Source organism: Macroventuria anomochaeta, assembly GCF_010093625.1.
Source record: "Macroventuria anomochaeta strain CBS 525.71 unplaced genomic scaffold BU25scaffold_7, whole genome shotgun sequence".
Lineage (NCBI taxonomy): Eukaryota > Fungi > Ascomycota > Dothideomycetes > Pleosporales > Didymellaceae > Macroventuria > Macroventuria anomochaeta.
Window position 1 is genome coordinate 674,622 of NW_022985368.1, and position 15,961 is coordinate 690,582.

Consider the following 15,961-nt stretch of genomic DNA (forward strand, 5'->3'; position numbering starts at 1 on the left):
TCTACGCCGTGCGTGTCTTGCGGCCATGATAACCGCAGTCAGCGAAGCCTTGCAGGTCAGGATGATAGAGGTAATCGAGTGGTGTGTATAAAGATACACAGCAGCCAATCCCAAATGGAGCATCAGAGGCATTGTCTTTAGCCGCAGCAACGCTGATTCCACTTCGCTTTCCATCTGCGTCTCCTCATAGCTAGCGATACCAACTGCTCAACACCATCAAAAAAAAACCAAATCATCCCAATGTCTTCAGACATGTCTTCCACCATCCTCTCTTTGCTCACCAGAGCATTCGACCAGAACGGCATCGACCCCGACAACATCAACGTGACCACTACCGACCCCATGGAGATCGCCATGTCCCGCAAATACTGCAAAGTGGGCACATGCCCCTCATCATGGCAAACCATCGAATACCGGCCCAACATTGCCGGCAACGCCATGTACATGACCTGCTTCATCCTTCTCCTGCTCGCTCAAGTCTGGTTCGGCATCCGCAGCAAGACATGCAAGTACACGGCCACCATGTGCATCGGTATCCTCGGCGAGATCGTGGGATATGCTGGAAGGGTCATGCTGAACGTGAACCCCTTCCTGATGAACAACTTCCTGGTGTGAGTCTGCAAGATGCCCAATGCGGGAGGCAGACAGTCAACTGACATCGCCAGCAACCTCATCCCTCTAACCATCGCCCCCGCCCTCCTCACCGCAGGCATCTACCTCTGCCTGACCCGTATCATCGTCGCCACCGGCGCAGAAAACTCGCGCATCAGACCCAGGATGTACACCTACATCTTCATCGGCTGCGATCTGCTCGCCCTGGTACTTCAAGCCATCGGCGGCGGTCTGGCTGCTACCGCGAAGGATAAGAGGGGGTCTGATCAGGGTGTGCGTATTATGATTGCGGGTCTGATCAGTCAAGTTGTTACCATGGTGCTGTTCATGGCGTTGTGGCTTGACTTTGTCTTGCGCACCAGGCGAGCGAAGAAGGACGGGGGGTTGGAGTGGGTGCAGCCGCCACTGTACGAGGGTTTGCGAGGACGGGGGAATTTGAAGTACTTTGAGTGGAGTGAGTTACTCCGACGCCTGGCCAGAGAGATCTTTACTGACTTCACTAGGTCTGTTTGTCGCCACGGTCCTCATCTTCGTCCGTTGCATCTACCGCGTTGCTGAGCTGTGGGAAGGTTTCAGCGGCCATCTCGCGAACCACGAGGCTAGCTTCATGGTCTTGGAGGGGCCTATGATTATCCTTGCTGTCGCTTGCATGACCGTATCCCACCCCGGACGCGTGTTTGGTGAGTTGTGGGGGCCTGCTGGACAGGGTGAGAGGGCTAGCAGTAAACTTGCTGGGGAGGGCAGTGAGGTGAGCCTCAATGCAAGCTACCCTTACGAGGGCGCGTAGTAGAGTGGACCCAGTCGGTCAAGACGAGTAGCGTGAGTGTATGCGAGGAGGATAGAATATCTGATGTTACAAGGAAATAGTATAGATAGGATACAAGAGGTGTGCAGACTGTGCATCACGCACCATCACCAGCCGATGCCCATGGCGTTCCGTATCCTCTGCATCGTGGACTCGGCCATCGCTTCTGCTTTCCGAGCGCCACTCTCGGCGTGTGATATGAGCTTCTTCTGGTCTCCGCTCATAAGTTCTTCGTATCGTTCCCTGATAGGCTTGATGCTCTTGTCCACCGAGTCTGCGGCCTTTTCTTTCAAAGCACGCATACTCAAGCCCTTCAGGTCCTGTGCCAGCTCTTCAGGCGAAGCAGCGCCCGCCTGGTCAAAATGATGTATCAGGTCGACCAAGTTGGACACGCCTGGCCTTGCCTCGCGGTCGTAGCTCACGCCCTCGATGGAATCGGTGAGGGCAGATCTGAGCTTGCTGTGTATGGTCTCGCGGGAGTCGGTGATCAGGATGCGGCTCTTGGGCTTCGGGTCGCTCTTGCTCATCTTCTTGGTCGGCTCTGCCAGGCTCATAACACGCTTCGCAGCGCTCAACTGTGTCTCCGGCACCGTGAGGAGCGGGCCGTAGAGGTGGTTGAAGCCGGTTGCGAGCTCGCGCGTGAACTCGAGGTGCTGCGCCTGGTCTTCGCCAACGGGGACGTGGGTGGTGTTGTACAGCAGGATGTCGGCGGCCTGCAGGACGGGGTAGGAGAAGAGGCCGAGCTTGAGCTGGTCCTTGGACGAGGCCAGGGGCAAGGCACTGTCAGGCAGCTGGAGTTTGCTCTTCCACTGTGTCATCCGGCCGAGGTAGCCCATGGAGGCGCCGCAGCTGAGGATCCACATGAGCTCTGCATGCTGCCGCACGCTGCTCTGCGCGAAGACGACGCAGCGCGCAGGGTCGAGGCCGACGGCAAGCAGGCTGGCGAGCATCTCGCGGCGCCATTGCTGCAGATCCGCCGGATGCTGCTTGATGGTGATGGCATGCAGGTCCACGATGGAGAAGAGCAGCGTCGTGTCGGGCGCGGCTTCCTCCTGCAGACGCACCCACTGTCGAAGGGCGCCCAGGTAGTTGCCGAGGTGCGGCACGCCGGTGGGCTGGATGCCGGAGAAGACGACTTTGCGGAGTTGCGGCGCGGTCGCGAGGCGGCGGCGGCAGCCAGGTGCGAGGGCGCGATAGGCGGCGCATCGCGCAGCTATCGAGGGCGGGCGCAGAGACAGCATTGGAGAGCTCTCGGCGCGCGGTGACTGTGGGACGCGATGCACTCAGCCACACTTCACTTCGGAACGCACAGCCGGCGTCATCGCGCGCCGCAGCCAGGATCGGATCCAGGAACACCTTCATCTCCCCCGCGCTGCCCGCAACAGCAACAATCCACGCACCAGCCACACCTCGACTCTGCTGCACACCACCGCCCACCACCGCCCACCACCGCCCACCGCCGCCTGCCACCGCCTGCCACCGCCTGCCACTGCACCCCTCCGCACCCCTCCGCACCCCTCTTCTACCGCACACGAGCCCGCCGTCGTCCGTCGCCATGTCGTGGACGGGGTTCAAGAAGGGCGTCAACCGCGCCACGACGCAGGTCCTCATGAAGACCGGCCAGGTCGAGCGCACCAACGACCGCGACTTCGAGACGGAACAGCGCCGCTACCGCACCATGGAGACGGCCGCCAACAAGCTGCAGAAGGAAGCCAAGGGCTACCTCGACTCCCTGCGCGCCATGACCGCCTCGCAAATGCGCATCGCCGAGACCATCGACGCCTTCTACGGCGACGCAGGCACCAAGGACGGCGTGTCGCGGTCGTACAAGCAGGCCGTCACAGACCTTGACGCAGAGACCATCAAGGCGCTCGACGGCCCCTACCGGACAACGGTCCTCGACCCCATCCAGCGCTTCTGCAGCTACTTCCCCGACATCAACGCCTGCATCACCAAGCGCGAACACAAGCAGATGGACTACGACCGCATGCGCGCCCAGGTCAAGAAGCTGACCGACAAGCCCGACAAAGACGTCACCAAGCTGCCCCGCGCGGAGAAGGACGAGCAGCTCGCCAAGGCCGCCTACGACCAGCTCAACGAGACGCTGACAAGCGAGCTGCCGCAGCTTATCGATCTGAGAGTGCCGTACCTCGACCCCAGCTTCGAGGCCCTGGTCAAGATTCAGTTGCGGTTCTGTGCCGAGGCGTACTCGAGAATGGCCCAGGTACAGCAGTATCTTGATGCAAATACAAGAGACCAATACGCCCAGGGCGAACTGGACGCCAGGGTGGAGGAGGTGCTGCAAGAGATCCGGGATCTGAGTATTGCGGGCACTGTATAGATGGGGTGGGTAATGGCATGGAACGGCGTTATTCTTGGATTGACTTCGTTACCAACGTAGCTTTTTTGAACGACTCCAATTTGCTCTTCAACCGTGCCTCTCCCTGAACGCCAGCAATGCTTGTGAGGCGTCCGACCCCAATGCTTACTACTCCCGCTCCCACTCCGGCTCCAGGTCCTTGCTCATGTACGGTCCGTCAAGGTAGTAGCCCAGCTTTGCATAGTAGCTCCTCACGCCCACCCCAGAGATGACACTGATCTTCCTGCTGCCGTGCTCCTCCGCCGCAATCCTCGCCGCCTCCTCCATCAACAACGTTCCATACCCCTGATGCTGAAACTTCTTCGGATCTCTAGCATGCACCGGTACCGCGCTACCGTACACATGCAACTCCCTCACCAAGCTTGTCGGCTGGCCCGTCAACTCCTCGCGGAACGTGTGCTCCTTGGAGCACTGCCTCAGCCGCAGCAGGGCGATTAGAATGTCCTGCTTAGGATCCTCGTACGCCAGGAACGTCTCCCATCCACCGTTGGCCGTGTAGTCGCGGCGCACGAGCTCGACCTGGTCGGGCCGGATCTTGTGCTTCACTTCGTTGATGCCGACTTCGCGCGTTCGCACGTCGCGGCATGTGGTGCCGAAGTCTTTCATGCGCGCCAGTGCCAGCTCTCTCAAGTTGCCGTTCTCAACACCAGAGGTAACGAGCGGCATCGGGATATCGCGCTGCACGCGGTAGATGCGCGTCCACGGCGGTACGAGGGCCAGGATGCGGGCCACGATGTCGATGAGCGCGTTGGGCGTGTAGTTCTTGTACCGTCCTGTTCGCCAGAGCTCGTAGAGTCCTGTGCCGCGGATGACGAGGGTAGGATAAATTTTGAGCCCGTCGGTGCGGAAGTCAGGGTTCGCAAAGTATTCGATGAATTGGTCGAGGTCGCGCTCCATGCCGACGTTGGGCAGGTCGGGCATCATGTGCGATACCACTTTGAACCCGGCGTCTTTAGAGAGGCAGAAGGTCTTTGCGACGGCGGCGACGGTGTGACCGCGGTTTGTGTCGCGCGCTACGTCTTCGTAGAGAGACTGGACTCCGATCTCGAGACGTGTGCAGCCGTACCGAAGCATTGAAGACAGGTGCTGGTCCAGGCAGTAGTCCGGTCGTGTCTCAATGGTGATACCCACGCACTTGGTATTGCTCATCTCGCCAGCCGCAACGGCTTCATCCACGTCCTTCGTTTGGTACCCAGACAGTGCGTTGTGAAGCTGTGAAATGAACTCATCCCGGTACGACTCTGGCAGCGACATGAACGTGCCGCCCATAATAATGTACTCAACCTTATCAACACTGTGACCAAGCGACTTGATCTGGTCAACACGACCTCTCGCCTGCTCATAAGGATCATAGCGCGCTCGGATGGCCCGCATAGACGTCGGTTCATATCCTGTGTAAGACTGTGTCGAGTACTCAAAATCCGAGTCTGGGCCTCCAGGACAGTAGACGCAGATATTTCCTGTGTATGCAATGTGCGGGCAGCGATGCGGCTTGCACATCACCGCCACGACTGCAATACCCGATGCACTTCCTACAATGCATGTCAGTATAGGATCCGATGCTGACCAATCAGAATACTCACGAATCGGCTTCGCAATCAACTTCGGCAAAATATATTTCTTGTAGTGCTCGGGCACCGCTGCGATAATCGCTGTGAGCGGCGGTTGGGTCTTCAGGTAATGTCTTTTTGCGATTTGGCCTCTCAGTTGGTTCAAGTTGAGGTCCTTCTTTGGCTTCGAGCCATCAGCTTGGGCCTCATAATCCTGGACGAGCGCGGAGGCAATGTCGGCGCATGCGCGCATGTATCGCTCATTCTCTGGCGGTAGCTTGATGTTCTTCGGTAGCCGCCTCTTAACAGGTATGTCCATGTATGTCATCGTTGCGGTCGCCATGGTGGGCTATTCCTTTGTTGTTGCGTATGGTTTTCCTGATGGCGATTCTCGAAGTCGAAGTTAGGACTGTCTGTGGAGTCATTCAACTAGGCTTGATACGGCACTAGCGCCCCTCTGGCCATCTACTGAGCTCCAACTTTGCTCTACTGCGAGTGTCTAAGACTGTGGATGTGTCGAATGTGAGCTGCTCTATCATTTTGCTGCGCATGATCAAACTTTGTGATCTAGCCTCACTCATGACTGTGAGGTTGTAGTCTTGCAATATGCATTAGAACTCACTTTACACAAAATTCCTCAAGAGCGCACCGCACTCTCGCTTGCATCAGACTCATCCTATCAAGATGCACACAGTACGACACTGATAGAAACAAAAGTGCCTGTAGACGTGGCGATATGTCAAGCTGTTCCGAAGTCACTGCTCATCCTTGAACCAGTATTTGCTCAAGGAATCGCAGAACGAACAATCGCACTAGCAAAAAGATGCTGTGTCCGGCACGACAAGGAGATCAACTCTCCCTGCTGAAAATGCTCGAGCGCAAAAAGGAATGGTCACTACGAGGGTCGAACTCGCGACCTTGGCGTATCAAGGATGAAAGCTATTAGCACCACGCTCTAACCAACTGAGCTAAGCGACCAATTTGTTGTTTGGATGGAAAATATAAGCCTAGCGATGTTTATTATGCCAGCTTAAAAGATATCAACAGCATGAGGGGTGAAGGTTCGGTGGGCGGAGGTGGGATTAATTATTAAACTCACTGTCGCCGATTCCACGCCGAAGATGTACCGCTCTCTGATGTAGGTGGCGGCAGGCTAAGCTGTGCTCCTGCTCAAGAATGAGCGTGTGAGTCTGTACCCGGGCGAAGTGATGTGTCGAACCTCATACTGCATGTTGATTGTTGATATATGCTGGGTATATGGCGCTTAAAATGCATCGCTCGCAAGGTCTTCCGCCAAACCTTCTAGCTCTTCCTGCCTAAACGGTACCAATAATCTTTCGGTACCCATGGCATCTTTCCGGCTTTCAATCATCTGATGGTCGTGGAACTCCTTCAAGAGGGTCCTGAAACCGACTTCACTGGAGCAGACAAATTCCTGCACCGCCTTGTGGTACAAGACACGGTACTCCACGCCCTGATTGGACTCAGGCGCGACCGCCTTGGCTTGTGCGACCTTCTTTTTCTTCGGCATTTCGGTGGCTTCATCATCATCGTCGAGACCTTGATCCATGATGTCTAGAGCAAGCTGTTCCATCGCAAGAATGCGATACAGCGATCGTGCGTTTTCAGGCAGCGAGCGCAAGACGAAGCCCACGCCGTCTCGGCCACCCACACGACGGCCACTGCGGCCGAGCAGCTCATTGACAGTTTCAACAACGTCAATCTCAGCGTCGTAAGGCGCGAAGGTGGTCGCATCGTGGAAGAGAAACTTGTACTGCGTTTTCAGCCCTACATCCCACAGCAGCGGGAAGTTCAGTGTATCGGCTGTACATATGAGGTTGATGGACGGATGCGCGGCGAGACGAGCCAGCATCGAGGGTGTCGAAGACTTTCGCAGATATGGTGAGTCGATGGAGTTCAGGATGACGGGTATGGGGTGCGGAGGTGGGCTACTTGACAGATATTCGAGTACAAAATCAAGCAGCACGGCGGGCTGATTGGGCAGCTTTGTCGTTGGGGGCACAGCAATTGATGCAATGGTCGTCAAGAGTTCCTTCAAGGTAGTACCCGCAGCGTAGCCGTTGATCACGGCAATTTTTGGGGTCTTCTTCGAGCCCTTGTAGGGCGGCGCCCCTGATAGATGTTGATAGAGATGCGTTGCAAACTTTCTGGTTATGGCGCGTTTCGAGCCGTAGCCATAAAGACAGACATTGAAGCCCTCTTCTAGCTCAAAGATCCACTGGTCGAAGGCACGACTGTGCAGTTCCAGTAGGAACTCCATCTCAGGCTCATGACGGTCTTGATAACTTGAAGTCGCCTGGAAGTACTCGTCATGATTGAGGAGATATTGTGCAGAGAGAGTGTTGTTCGAGGTCTTCAGTCCGCCCGGTCGGTTCTGCCAGAAATACTCCTCGTGCGGCGGCAGCTCCGTCGGTGGCGTAGGCGACTTAGGCTTCTTCTTCCCCGAGCCTTTTGGTCGCCCCCTGCCACGCTTCGATGGTGTCTCCGGCACAGGCACCTCCGGTTGTGGTATCTCTTCGACAGTCTCTACTGCTCCACCTTCCTCTTCCAAAATCTGCTCTGTTAATGTCTCTTCCTCGTCAAGCACCTCGTCATCGCTCTCTTCGCCGTTGAGTGTGCGCTCGAGTATTCTCCGGTTGCTCTTCTTCCTAGCGCTGCGGTCGGCATTGCGAATAAGGGTTGGCGTGCCGTTGGGCGTGTCTCCGTTCACATAGTTTGTAGACGTCTCGAAAAGCAGCTTCCGAGTCGACCTTGGTGTCGTACCAATGGCACCGTTGATTGTGCCTGTCTTCTTCAAGATCGACTTAGGAGTGCCAAAGTCTGTCAAGTATTGGTTTCTGGCTCGCCGTGACGGTGTCTGCGCCTCGAAAGCGTCTGAGTCGGTGGCAGTGGCGTCATCGTCCACAATGCGGGCGCGTAGCTTGCGTGGTGTTCCGTCCTCTTCAGCATCGTCTCGTCTGCGCTTGGTGCTGACCATATCTTTGCGGTGCTGGTGTTTGTTGCCCTGACGCGTATTTTCGCGTGTCAACTCGGGTGAGATTCGGTGATTGATGGCCCGGGATCTTCACTTGGCGAGGGCGTCTGCTTAGCGGTCGCTCTTTCCCCACGAAATCCACACTCGACCCGCCTCCGCACCCGTTCATCGCCTTCGAATTATGGGCCTGCTTCAACTTCGACGTCTCACTCATACTCCTTCACGGTTCTCGCAATGGCAGAGCCAAGCCAGCATAAGGCATATCCAGCCTTGGTCTTCACGCGCAATGCGCTGCTTTCACATGCGGGTTAACTGCCGCGCACATGGTAGATCTGACCATGACAGATTCGGTCATTTACCCGTGCGAGGTCGCACTTGAGGAAACAAACGCCGCTGGATCACCTACGTCTTGGAGCGCCTAACCTCTGCGTGTCACACGATGTCCAGCATCAACAAGGCCGCCGCGGCTTACAGTAGGATCCTTCGAGTTTGTGTCCGGGCGATTTGCGGTAGTTTGTACCAATTTCCACATTCACGTACGCAGACCTTGACCACAAACGACTTCAGAATGTAGAAGCAACCTCACAAGCTTGCGGCTGACGCCAACTGAGTAGCTTATGAGGCTTCTTCATACTTAAGAGATCTGCAACGCCATCCCGCTGCTGACCCGTTGAGGCTTGGTGCCACCACTCTAGCTTGACCTCATACGCTTCAATCGGTAATTCCGAACGGCCTTGCCTCGGTACATGGTACCTAACGTATCTCTCTGATCAAACTTTTCAGCAGCGTTGAGGCTCCAGAGTGATGGCTGGGAGGGGCCTCGGCACGTATCGTCAGCATCATTGGAGACACGGCCGAACGGTAGGAGATGACGTTGCATCGTCGGACCACGCCTCATGTAGCGTGCAATCCTTGTACCAGGATAGTACATTCTGTCTGCACGACCAAGGAAGTGGAGATCGGGGAGATCTGCGTGCAGAATAAGAGCTTCGTATCCCCCGCTGTGGGGAGACTGTACGAGCCCATCTTTTCCCCAGATCAGCCTCATTCCACACGATCAATAGTGGACTGTGCGCATATCCAAAGCCAGTTTTATCTGTCGAGAAAGCCAGGATGTCGGACGATGGTCAGCACCCTAGATTCATGGGACTTACTGGCCGGCCATTGAGCACGGCTGTGTCAGTGGTTGCTACAACTGGCTTTCTTCTCTTTGGTTATGATCGTGCGTACTTGCAACCTTATCGAGTATCGTTCTAATGCTGTGTACAGAGGGTGTCATGTCAGGCATTATCTCAGCCAAGCCTTTCAACGCTTACTTCCCGGAGATCCTATACAATTCAACATGGCAAGGCTTCGTGACTGCCATCTACGAGATCGGTTGTCTTGCTGGTGCCATTACGATGCTTCTTTACGGTGATACTCTTGGTCGTCGACGAGCTATCATGACCGGTGCGATTATCATGATTCTCGGCACTATCATCCAGGTCACTCCAATCAAGGGACACAATGCGGGCGCGCAGTTCATTTTGGGAAGGACGATAACTGTATGGTTACGTCTTCTCTTGCTCAGGGGTAAACACTAATATTTCGTGCATAGGGTGTCGGTAATGGCATGAACACAGCCACGATTCCAACATATCAGGCGGAGTGTTCCAAGACCTCGAACCGAGGGTTGTTGATTTGCATCGAAGGTGGCATCATTGCCTTTGGTACATTGATTGCGTACTGGACTGACTACGGCTGCTCATATGGACCTGACCAGCTCACCTGGCGCTTCCCTATTGCATTCCAGATCTCATTCGCCCTGGTCATTTTGATCGGCCCTATGTTCCTGCCTGAATCGCCCCGCTGGCTGCTGAGTAAAGATCGCCACGAGGATGCGATTAAGGTTATTGCAGCGCTCCGCGGATACAGGATGGACTCAGAGGAGACTCGCCTGGAGGCTCATATCATCATGGACTCGCTTCGAGCTTCTGGCCACAAGGGTGGCAACACACCGTTCAGCGCTCTGTTCACCAACGGCAAGACGCAACATTTCCGGCGCATGATGCTTGGAGCTTCATCCCAACTGATGCAACAGATTGGTGGTTGCAACGCGGTCATCTACTATTTTCCAATTCTGTTCGAAAAGTCTATTGGACAGACTCATGAGATATCACTGTTACTCGGCGGTGTTAACATGATCGTCTACTCGATCTTCGCAACTACGTCTTGGTTCATTATTGAGCGTGTCGGTCGCCGCAACCTGTTCTTGATCGGTACCGTTGGGCAAGGTAAGTTCTCTGAAGCGATCTCACTGTTGGTGGTGTTTCTGACAAACTCCAGGCTTATCAATGGTCATCGTGTTTGGAGCTCTGATTCCGGGTAACGAGAACGCTGCCAAAGGTGCAGCCGTTGGCTTGTTCACATACATTGCTTTCTTCGGCGCTACTTGGCTGCCTCTTCCTTGGCTATATCCTGCTGAGGTCAACCCGGTCAAAACCCGTGGCAAGGCGAACGCTGTGTCGACGTGCACTAACTGGCTCTTCAACTTCGTCGTAGTGATGATCACCCCCGTCATGATTTCCAACATCGGTGAGCGAACTTCCTCATACAGCCATGAGCATCAACTGATGAACTTAGGCTGGGGTACATACCTCTTCTTCGCCGTTGTCAACGCGTGTTTCCTGCCATTTATCTATATCTACTACCCAGAGACGGCAAGGCGTTCACTCGAAGAGATCGACTTAATCTTCGCCAAGGGTCATCTTGAGAACATGAATTATGTCAAGGCTGCCAAAGAGCTGCCATACTTGGACGAGCATGGTATCGAGCAGATGCAGCGTCAGTACGGGTTCTTCGACGAGCACGACACTGGGTTGGAGGTTCTGGGCGAGAAACAGAGCCACGGTCTGGTCTCTGAAGCTGTCACACCATGAGTAACGCAGTAGCACCATCGCATTCGCAAGGAAATAAGTAGCATACCAGCGCCCTCGCGGTCTATATGGGGGGATGCTGTGCAGGATTACCGGCTTCGACGTCCGCAAACTACCCGGCTCCAGAATAGTCATAGATGAACTAGGCACCTACTTTACAAATATACAAATAGAGAGCTTCGGACACCGCCGCTACTTGTGGCTGAACAGGTGTTCTGTCTAGCAGGGCCCTTACCTACATACGTACAACAATTATGTCAAAGCAACGTCTAGCGCCAAACTTTTGCTGAGAAAGGGTGTCCACGGGCCGTTCATAAGCGGATGACTGCAGCCTTCACGGTGTCGGCTGCGAACAGACTGCTCCAAGGCCCGACGATGCCGTGATGTTTGTCCGCTGAGCAGGTGATATATCAGCTGCAGGAAATGGTCGCAAACGTCATCGCCTTAAATTGGGTGAGACAGGCCGTAAATAGTGGTTAGGCTGCTCGTGAATAATGGATTAGGGGAGCTCTGATAGGCGGTGGCTGTTTGTGGCTGTCAAAGGAAGAACTAACGGTCCCCCGCGGCAGATCATAACCACCACGAACCCCTCAACCCCAACAACTGCACTTCTTCGACACTTCGCCTCTATACACGGATACTCGATTTCGCATACCGGAAGCTCGGACGTTGTTCAATTCACGACCGCCTTGTTGCGATAGAGTAGACTGCGATCGCCGCGCGGCGTGGTACCGGCAGCGAAACTGCCGATGCCAACATGGAACAACGCCGGCGACCCGAGTACAACCTCGACATCTTCGCAGACCTCGCCTGCGTGAAAGACGTTGTGAAGGGTGAGTCAAGTCTCCTTCCCTGCGTATTTCCAGACTTCCGTCGTGGCTACAAAGGGTCTTGCCTACCCCCACTTCCCCTCCGTCCGGACATGCACAGAACTCTGAGGAACCATAGCTTACACTCGCTATAGCGATATTGCACACCATCTTCTTCCACCGCTACTTCACCTCCATATCCCCTCTGACCCGCGACCTGCTCGACCTCACCCTTCCTGCCATCGACGATGTGGACCTCGAGACCCTGATCGACCAAAGGACGATAGCATTGGTACGAGCAATCGATAGTGCACACCAGCAGAGAGGAAGAGGGCAGCTTGTCGTGCAGTTTTTCGAGAGAAGGCGGAGAAAGACGTACTTCTTTGGTAGAGCAGACGAGGATGTGTGCTGGGAGCAGTGGACGCTGGACGTTACGCTTGCTCAACCAAGAACGGAAGCTGGTATGTTTACAAGCCCCAAAGACAAGATACTACTGACTTACATGACCAGATGTAATCAAAGTTCGCCGCGCCATGACCAAGTCACTCGAGAAAGCTGCACATAAGATCATCGGCATCGTGAACCGCGACAAAGATCACATCCCTCCCATCACAACCACCGACGCCAACCCTTTCCCATACCACATCATAGTCAATCCTAAAGCTGCAGCTGAGAACGACTGGCGACCACGCATAGGCATGTTCTGAGGAGTGGGGGCGGGGTACATGGACTGTATATATTGATACGGCGATGCGACACTGAAAGAGGAGGTTCCACACCAGTCGAGAGACTATAATGCCGCCACTACGAGTGACAATACTTACAAAAGAGACGGAAAAGTTTGGAGTTTGAGTGCCACTGCTGGCGCTTTGGGACATAACGCTACCCCCACCCTTCATCATCACCAAAATGGCCCTCAAGGTACGCACCACTGTACAGTGTCTGCTCAGTCGGACAAAAGCACATTTAGACATCGGCATATTTCCACCTTAGGATTCTTGGCTTATCCTTCGTTCATCTGCCTACATGCTGCTTTCCTTCTCATGATTGTTTTAGTTACACAAGATACCCCCTTCCTTAATCAAGTCCCGTTCATTCTTGCAAAAGACTATAGCACGCACACGAATAGCTTCGTGCAGATTGTATGGGGTGAAACATGATCATACTAAACGCTAACGCAGCAGCAGTACCGATTCGGTCAAAGTAGGCGAATGGCTTGGCCCAGACACTTACATAATCCACTCCTGTTGTTGAACTCACCCTGCGGGTTCTGCTGCACCGGCTAAATGCTGGCATGCCATTGGACAAGTGCCAGAGGGGCCCAGAAGCCATGGTGTTTGTCTTCAAAGATAGTGTTGCAGTTTGTGCCTGAAGCAAAGCTTGTAGACACTATTTGATTGATTCTTGGGGATGAGCGGAGGTACAGAGAGTCCATAGGGGTTTGACAGTCACCTAAGCAAGGCTTGGGTGATCAGGTGTGAGAGGGGGCCAGCTGGGGATACCAACTGCTTGTTGAAGTCGTCTCTTAAGCAAAGCTCGTAGACACTATTCGATTGGTTCTCGGGGATTGATTGATTGATTAATTGATTGGTTTAACGTCCTATCAGAGTCTAAGACTATGGAAGACAAGAGGAGCAGTAGCCCCTCTGGTAATGCAAAGATTTAGTTACATGAGAGTGAGGTCAATACAGGTACTAGGGATGGTGAGAGCTCAGGCCCAGAGCAACAAGCTAATAGCAATAAAGCAAAGCAAAATCAAACTAATAAAGAAAACATACTGCACTCCTGCAGTGTTGTGGCATCACTATGCCATGTCTTCTGTCTCAGGGAAGGTCTATCCAGTGGCGTCCTGAGGTTGCTGGTGGTGAGGCCTCTGTGTGGCCTTGTAGGTTTCTGTTACGATCCTACGTCCCACGATAGGACGACAAGCAATAAGTAACCGCCAACCAAACACGGAGGCCTGGGGGAAGGCGTAGCAAGGCAAGGCCGCCCGGCCGGCGCCTAGGGGGTTGCTCTCAGCCGAGCTGACACACGTGACAGAGCTCGTCAACGAGCAATGTCACGTGAGTGCTCGTCAACGAGCATGACGTGATGCTCGTCAACGAACATGACGGAAGCTCGTCAACAAACATGGTACGATGCTCGTTGACGAACCGCAATCCATCCGGATTGGCCAGGACCGACTCTGCTCGTCAACGAGCAGATCTGGTGGACTGTATATATATGTGTAGGAACACAACCCTTATGGTTCGTGTTCAACCTCGTCAATTAAGTTTGTCATTGGATCTCAACCAACCTTCGAGCTAGACAGATTGCCTGTACTACTCATCGTTACCCCAAGCCGTCGTTAGGTGTTTCACCCAGGCGACTTACCCCTACTGTTCCAGAGCCAGAGTTCATCCTCGAGAACCAATCGAATAGTGCTTACGAGCTTTGCTTAAAGTACGACTTCAACATTTTGAACACCCCCAAAGATGAGCCCTACTTCAGGAACGACTGCTACCCCAGCTAGCTCCCGCAACTCCGACGTCAACATGACCGATGCCATCGAGACCAACCATATCAATGTCAGCAAGCCTGACCTCTACCATGGAGATCGTGCCAAGCTCGATGACTGGCTCATGCAGTGGGACCTCTTCTTCATGTTCCAAGGAGATAAGGTACCCATCAAAAAACGTGTTACACTCGTCGCGAGTTACATGTGAGGAAATGCCTTCAAGTGGATCAAGCCATTCGTTCAACAGTACAACCAAGGCAACGCTCCTGATGAGGTTGACGCTTGGATGAACAACTTCGATGAATTCAAGACCAAGATTCGACCTGTGTTCGGAATCTCTAACGAACCAACGATTGCACGACGCGACATTCAGCGTATCCGTCAGACCAAGTCAGCCGCCGACTATGCCGCCAAGTTCCAGCAACTCGCTGCCAACACTGACTGGGATGACACTGCGTTGATAACCATGTTCCGTCAAGGCCTCAAGCCTAAGGTCAAGGAAGAGCTGATGCGCACCGGCGCCAGTACTGAGAATCTTGATGATCTTATCAATACCGCAATTGATCTTGACGTCAAGCTCTATGAGTTACAGCAAGAGCTTCGAGATGATCCACGTGTGCGAGCTGTCACGACCGACAGTCGTCCATCACCACGCAACCTATGGCGCAACAACAATCGGGCCAACCAGGGAAACCGCTACCAGCCAAATATGGGACAACGTGTGACTCACACTGACACCCGAGGCGGATACTACGGACCTGCCGCCATGGACCTGTCCAATATCAATAAGGGACCGGAGCAATGGAACAAGAAAGGACAGGGGAGCAGACATGACAAGTCAAAGTCCACATGTTACAGCTGTGGCAAAACAGGTCACTTCGCAAGGGACTGCCGTATGAAGAACAAGGTTGTTCGGCAGTTGAATATGATAACCTGCAGTGACAACGAAGGAGCCGACGATGAGTGGGAAATCCTCACCGACAACATGGGACGCCTGTTAGAGGACCCCGACTCCGGCTCTGAGGGAGATTATATCGGATCACCCAGTGGCACTGTTATGACTCAAGGGCAGGACCCAGGAGCATACGGTCGCGCACCGACACCACATCCCAGAATAGTGGTAGAACACGCAGACAGTCTGTTGGAATGCAACAAGGTGACACTACCAGAAAGAGAGGAGTCACGACGCAAGGAGCATATGGACCGACTGTGGCCTCGTGAAGGAAGAAGCAAGAACAACAGACGCAATCTAACTGATAACCCTGAAGCTATGCAGCGCCTAGTCAAGAGCACACTGCACCAAAGCATGGGTACACAGACTGAGGGAACCAGTGAGGTTAACCTCAAGGAAGCATGCGAGCAAGCGCTGATTGCAGTCAACAACCTACTCAAGACCGA

At 54.2% G+C, this 15,961-nt stretch overlaps 7 protein-coding genes and 1 non-coding gene across 8 annotated transcripts; 4 read left to right on the top strand and 4 right to left on the bottom strand.

The window, feature by feature from the left end:
- Window positions 1-252: 252 nt before the first annotated feature.
- Window positions 253-1,399, top strand: BU25DRAFT_335158 (RTA1-domain-containing protein; the record flags this gene model as incomplete). Its single annotated transcript, XM_033702574.1, has 3 exons — window positions 253-611; window positions 666-1,066; window positions 1,116-1,399. 3 exons carry the CDS (start codon window positions 253-255, stop codon window positions 1,397-1,399), a joined length of 1,044 nt encoding a protein of 347 aa, XP_033564666.1.
- A 75-nt stretch (window positions 1,400-1,474) lies between these two features.
- BU25DRAFT_484631 (tryptophanyl-tRNA synthetase-like protein) lies at window positions 1,475-2,658 on the bottom strand (the record flags this gene model as incomplete). Its single annotated transcript, XM_033711204.1, has 1 exon — window positions 1,475-2,658. The coding sequence occupies one exon, from the start codon at window positions 2,656-2,658 to the stop codon at window positions 1,525-1,527; it is 1,134 nt and encodes a 377-aa protein (XP_033564667.1). The 3' UTR covers window positions 1,475-1,524.
- Window positions 2,659-2,972: 314 nt separating this feature from the next.
- Window positions 2,973-3,758, top strand: BU25DRAFT_456199 (BAR-domain-containing protein; the record flags this gene model as incomplete). Its single annotated transcript, XM_033710001.1, has 1 exon — window positions 2,973-3,758. One exon carries the CDS (start codon window positions 2,973-2,975, stop codon window positions 3,756-3,758), a length of 786 nt encoding a protein of 261 aa, XP_033564668.1.
- A 55-nt stretch (window positions 3,759-3,813) lies between these two features.
- On the bottom strand, window positions 3,814-5,713 carry BU25DRAFT_408409 (elongator complex protein 3). The gene has a single exon (XM_033705811.1). The coding sequence runs from the start codon at window positions 5,688-5,690 to the stop codon at window positions 3,906-3,908; it is 1,785 nt and encodes a 594-aa protein (XP_033564669.1). The 5' UTR covers window positions 5,691-5,713; the 3' UTR covers window positions 3,814-3,905.
- A 437-nt stretch (window positions 5,714-6,150) lies between these two features.
- On the bottom strand, window positions 6,151-8,414 carry BU25DRAFT_258492 (ORC2-domain-containing protein). Its single transcript, XM_033701698.1, has one exon. The coding sequence runs from the start codon at window positions 8,343-8,345 to the stop codon at window positions 6,612-6,614; it is 1,734 nt and encodes a 577-aa protein (XP_033564670.1). The 5' UTR covers window positions 8,346-8,414; the 3' UTR covers window positions 6,151-6,611.
- BU25DRAFT_t41 lies at window positions 6,237-6,325 on the bottom strand. Its single transcript has one exon. It is a non-coding gene; the product is annotated as a tRNA-Ile (tRNA).
- A 680-nt stretch (window positions 8,415-9,094) lies between the features above and the next one.
- On the top strand, window positions 9,095-11,420 carry BU25DRAFT_258541 (general substrate transporter). Its single transcript, XM_033701699.1, has 4 exons — window positions 9,095-9,564; window positions 9,612-9,886; window positions 9,940-10,615; window positions 10,668-11,420. The coding sequence occupies exons 1-4, from the start codon at window positions 9,456-9,458 to the stop codon at window positions 11,258-11,260; spliced, it is 1,653 nt and encodes a 550-aa protein (XP_033564671.1). The 5' UTR covers window positions 9,095-9,455; the 3' UTR covers window positions 11,261-11,420.
- A 594-nt stretch (window positions 11,421-12,014) lies between these two features.
- Window positions 12,015-12,773, top strand: BU25DRAFT_335013 (DUF1649-domain-containing protein; the record flags this gene model as incomplete). The annotated part of the gene is made up of 3 exons (XM_033702565.1): window positions 12,015-12,090; window positions 12,222-12,527; window positions 12,577-12,773. 3 exons carry the CDS (start codon window positions 12,015-12,017, stop codon window positions 12,771-12,773), a joined length of 579 nt encoding a protein of 192 aa, XP_033564672.1.
- Between the last annotated feature and the right edge of the window lie 3,188 nt (window positions 12,774-15,961).

What these genes read in the sequence shown, in the direction of transcription:
- BU25DRAFT_258492 (XM_033701698.1), bottom strand. Translation starts at nt 8,345, where the DNA reads ATGGTCAGCACCAAGCGCAGACGAGACGATGCTGAAGAGGACGGAACA.
- BU25DRAFT_258541 (XM_033701699.1), top strand. Translation starts at nt 9,456, where the DNA reads ATGTCGGACGATGGTCAGCACCCTAGATTCATGGGACTTACTGGCCGG. An exon ending in TCTTCTCTTTGGTTATGATC is followed by an intron (nt 9,565 to 9,611) that starts GTGCGTACTTGC and finishes TGCTGTGTACAG; the next exon opens with AGGGTGTCATGTCAGGCATT. An exon ending in TTTTGGGAAGGACGATAACT is followed by an intron (nt 9,887 to 9,939) that starts GTATGGTTACGT and finishes TTTCGTGCATAG; the next exon opens with GGTGTCGGTAATGGCATGAA.
- BU25DRAFT_408409 (XM_033705811.1), bottom strand. Translation starts at nt 5,690, where the DNA reads ATGGCGACCGCAACGATGACATACATGGACATACCTGTTAAGAGGCGG.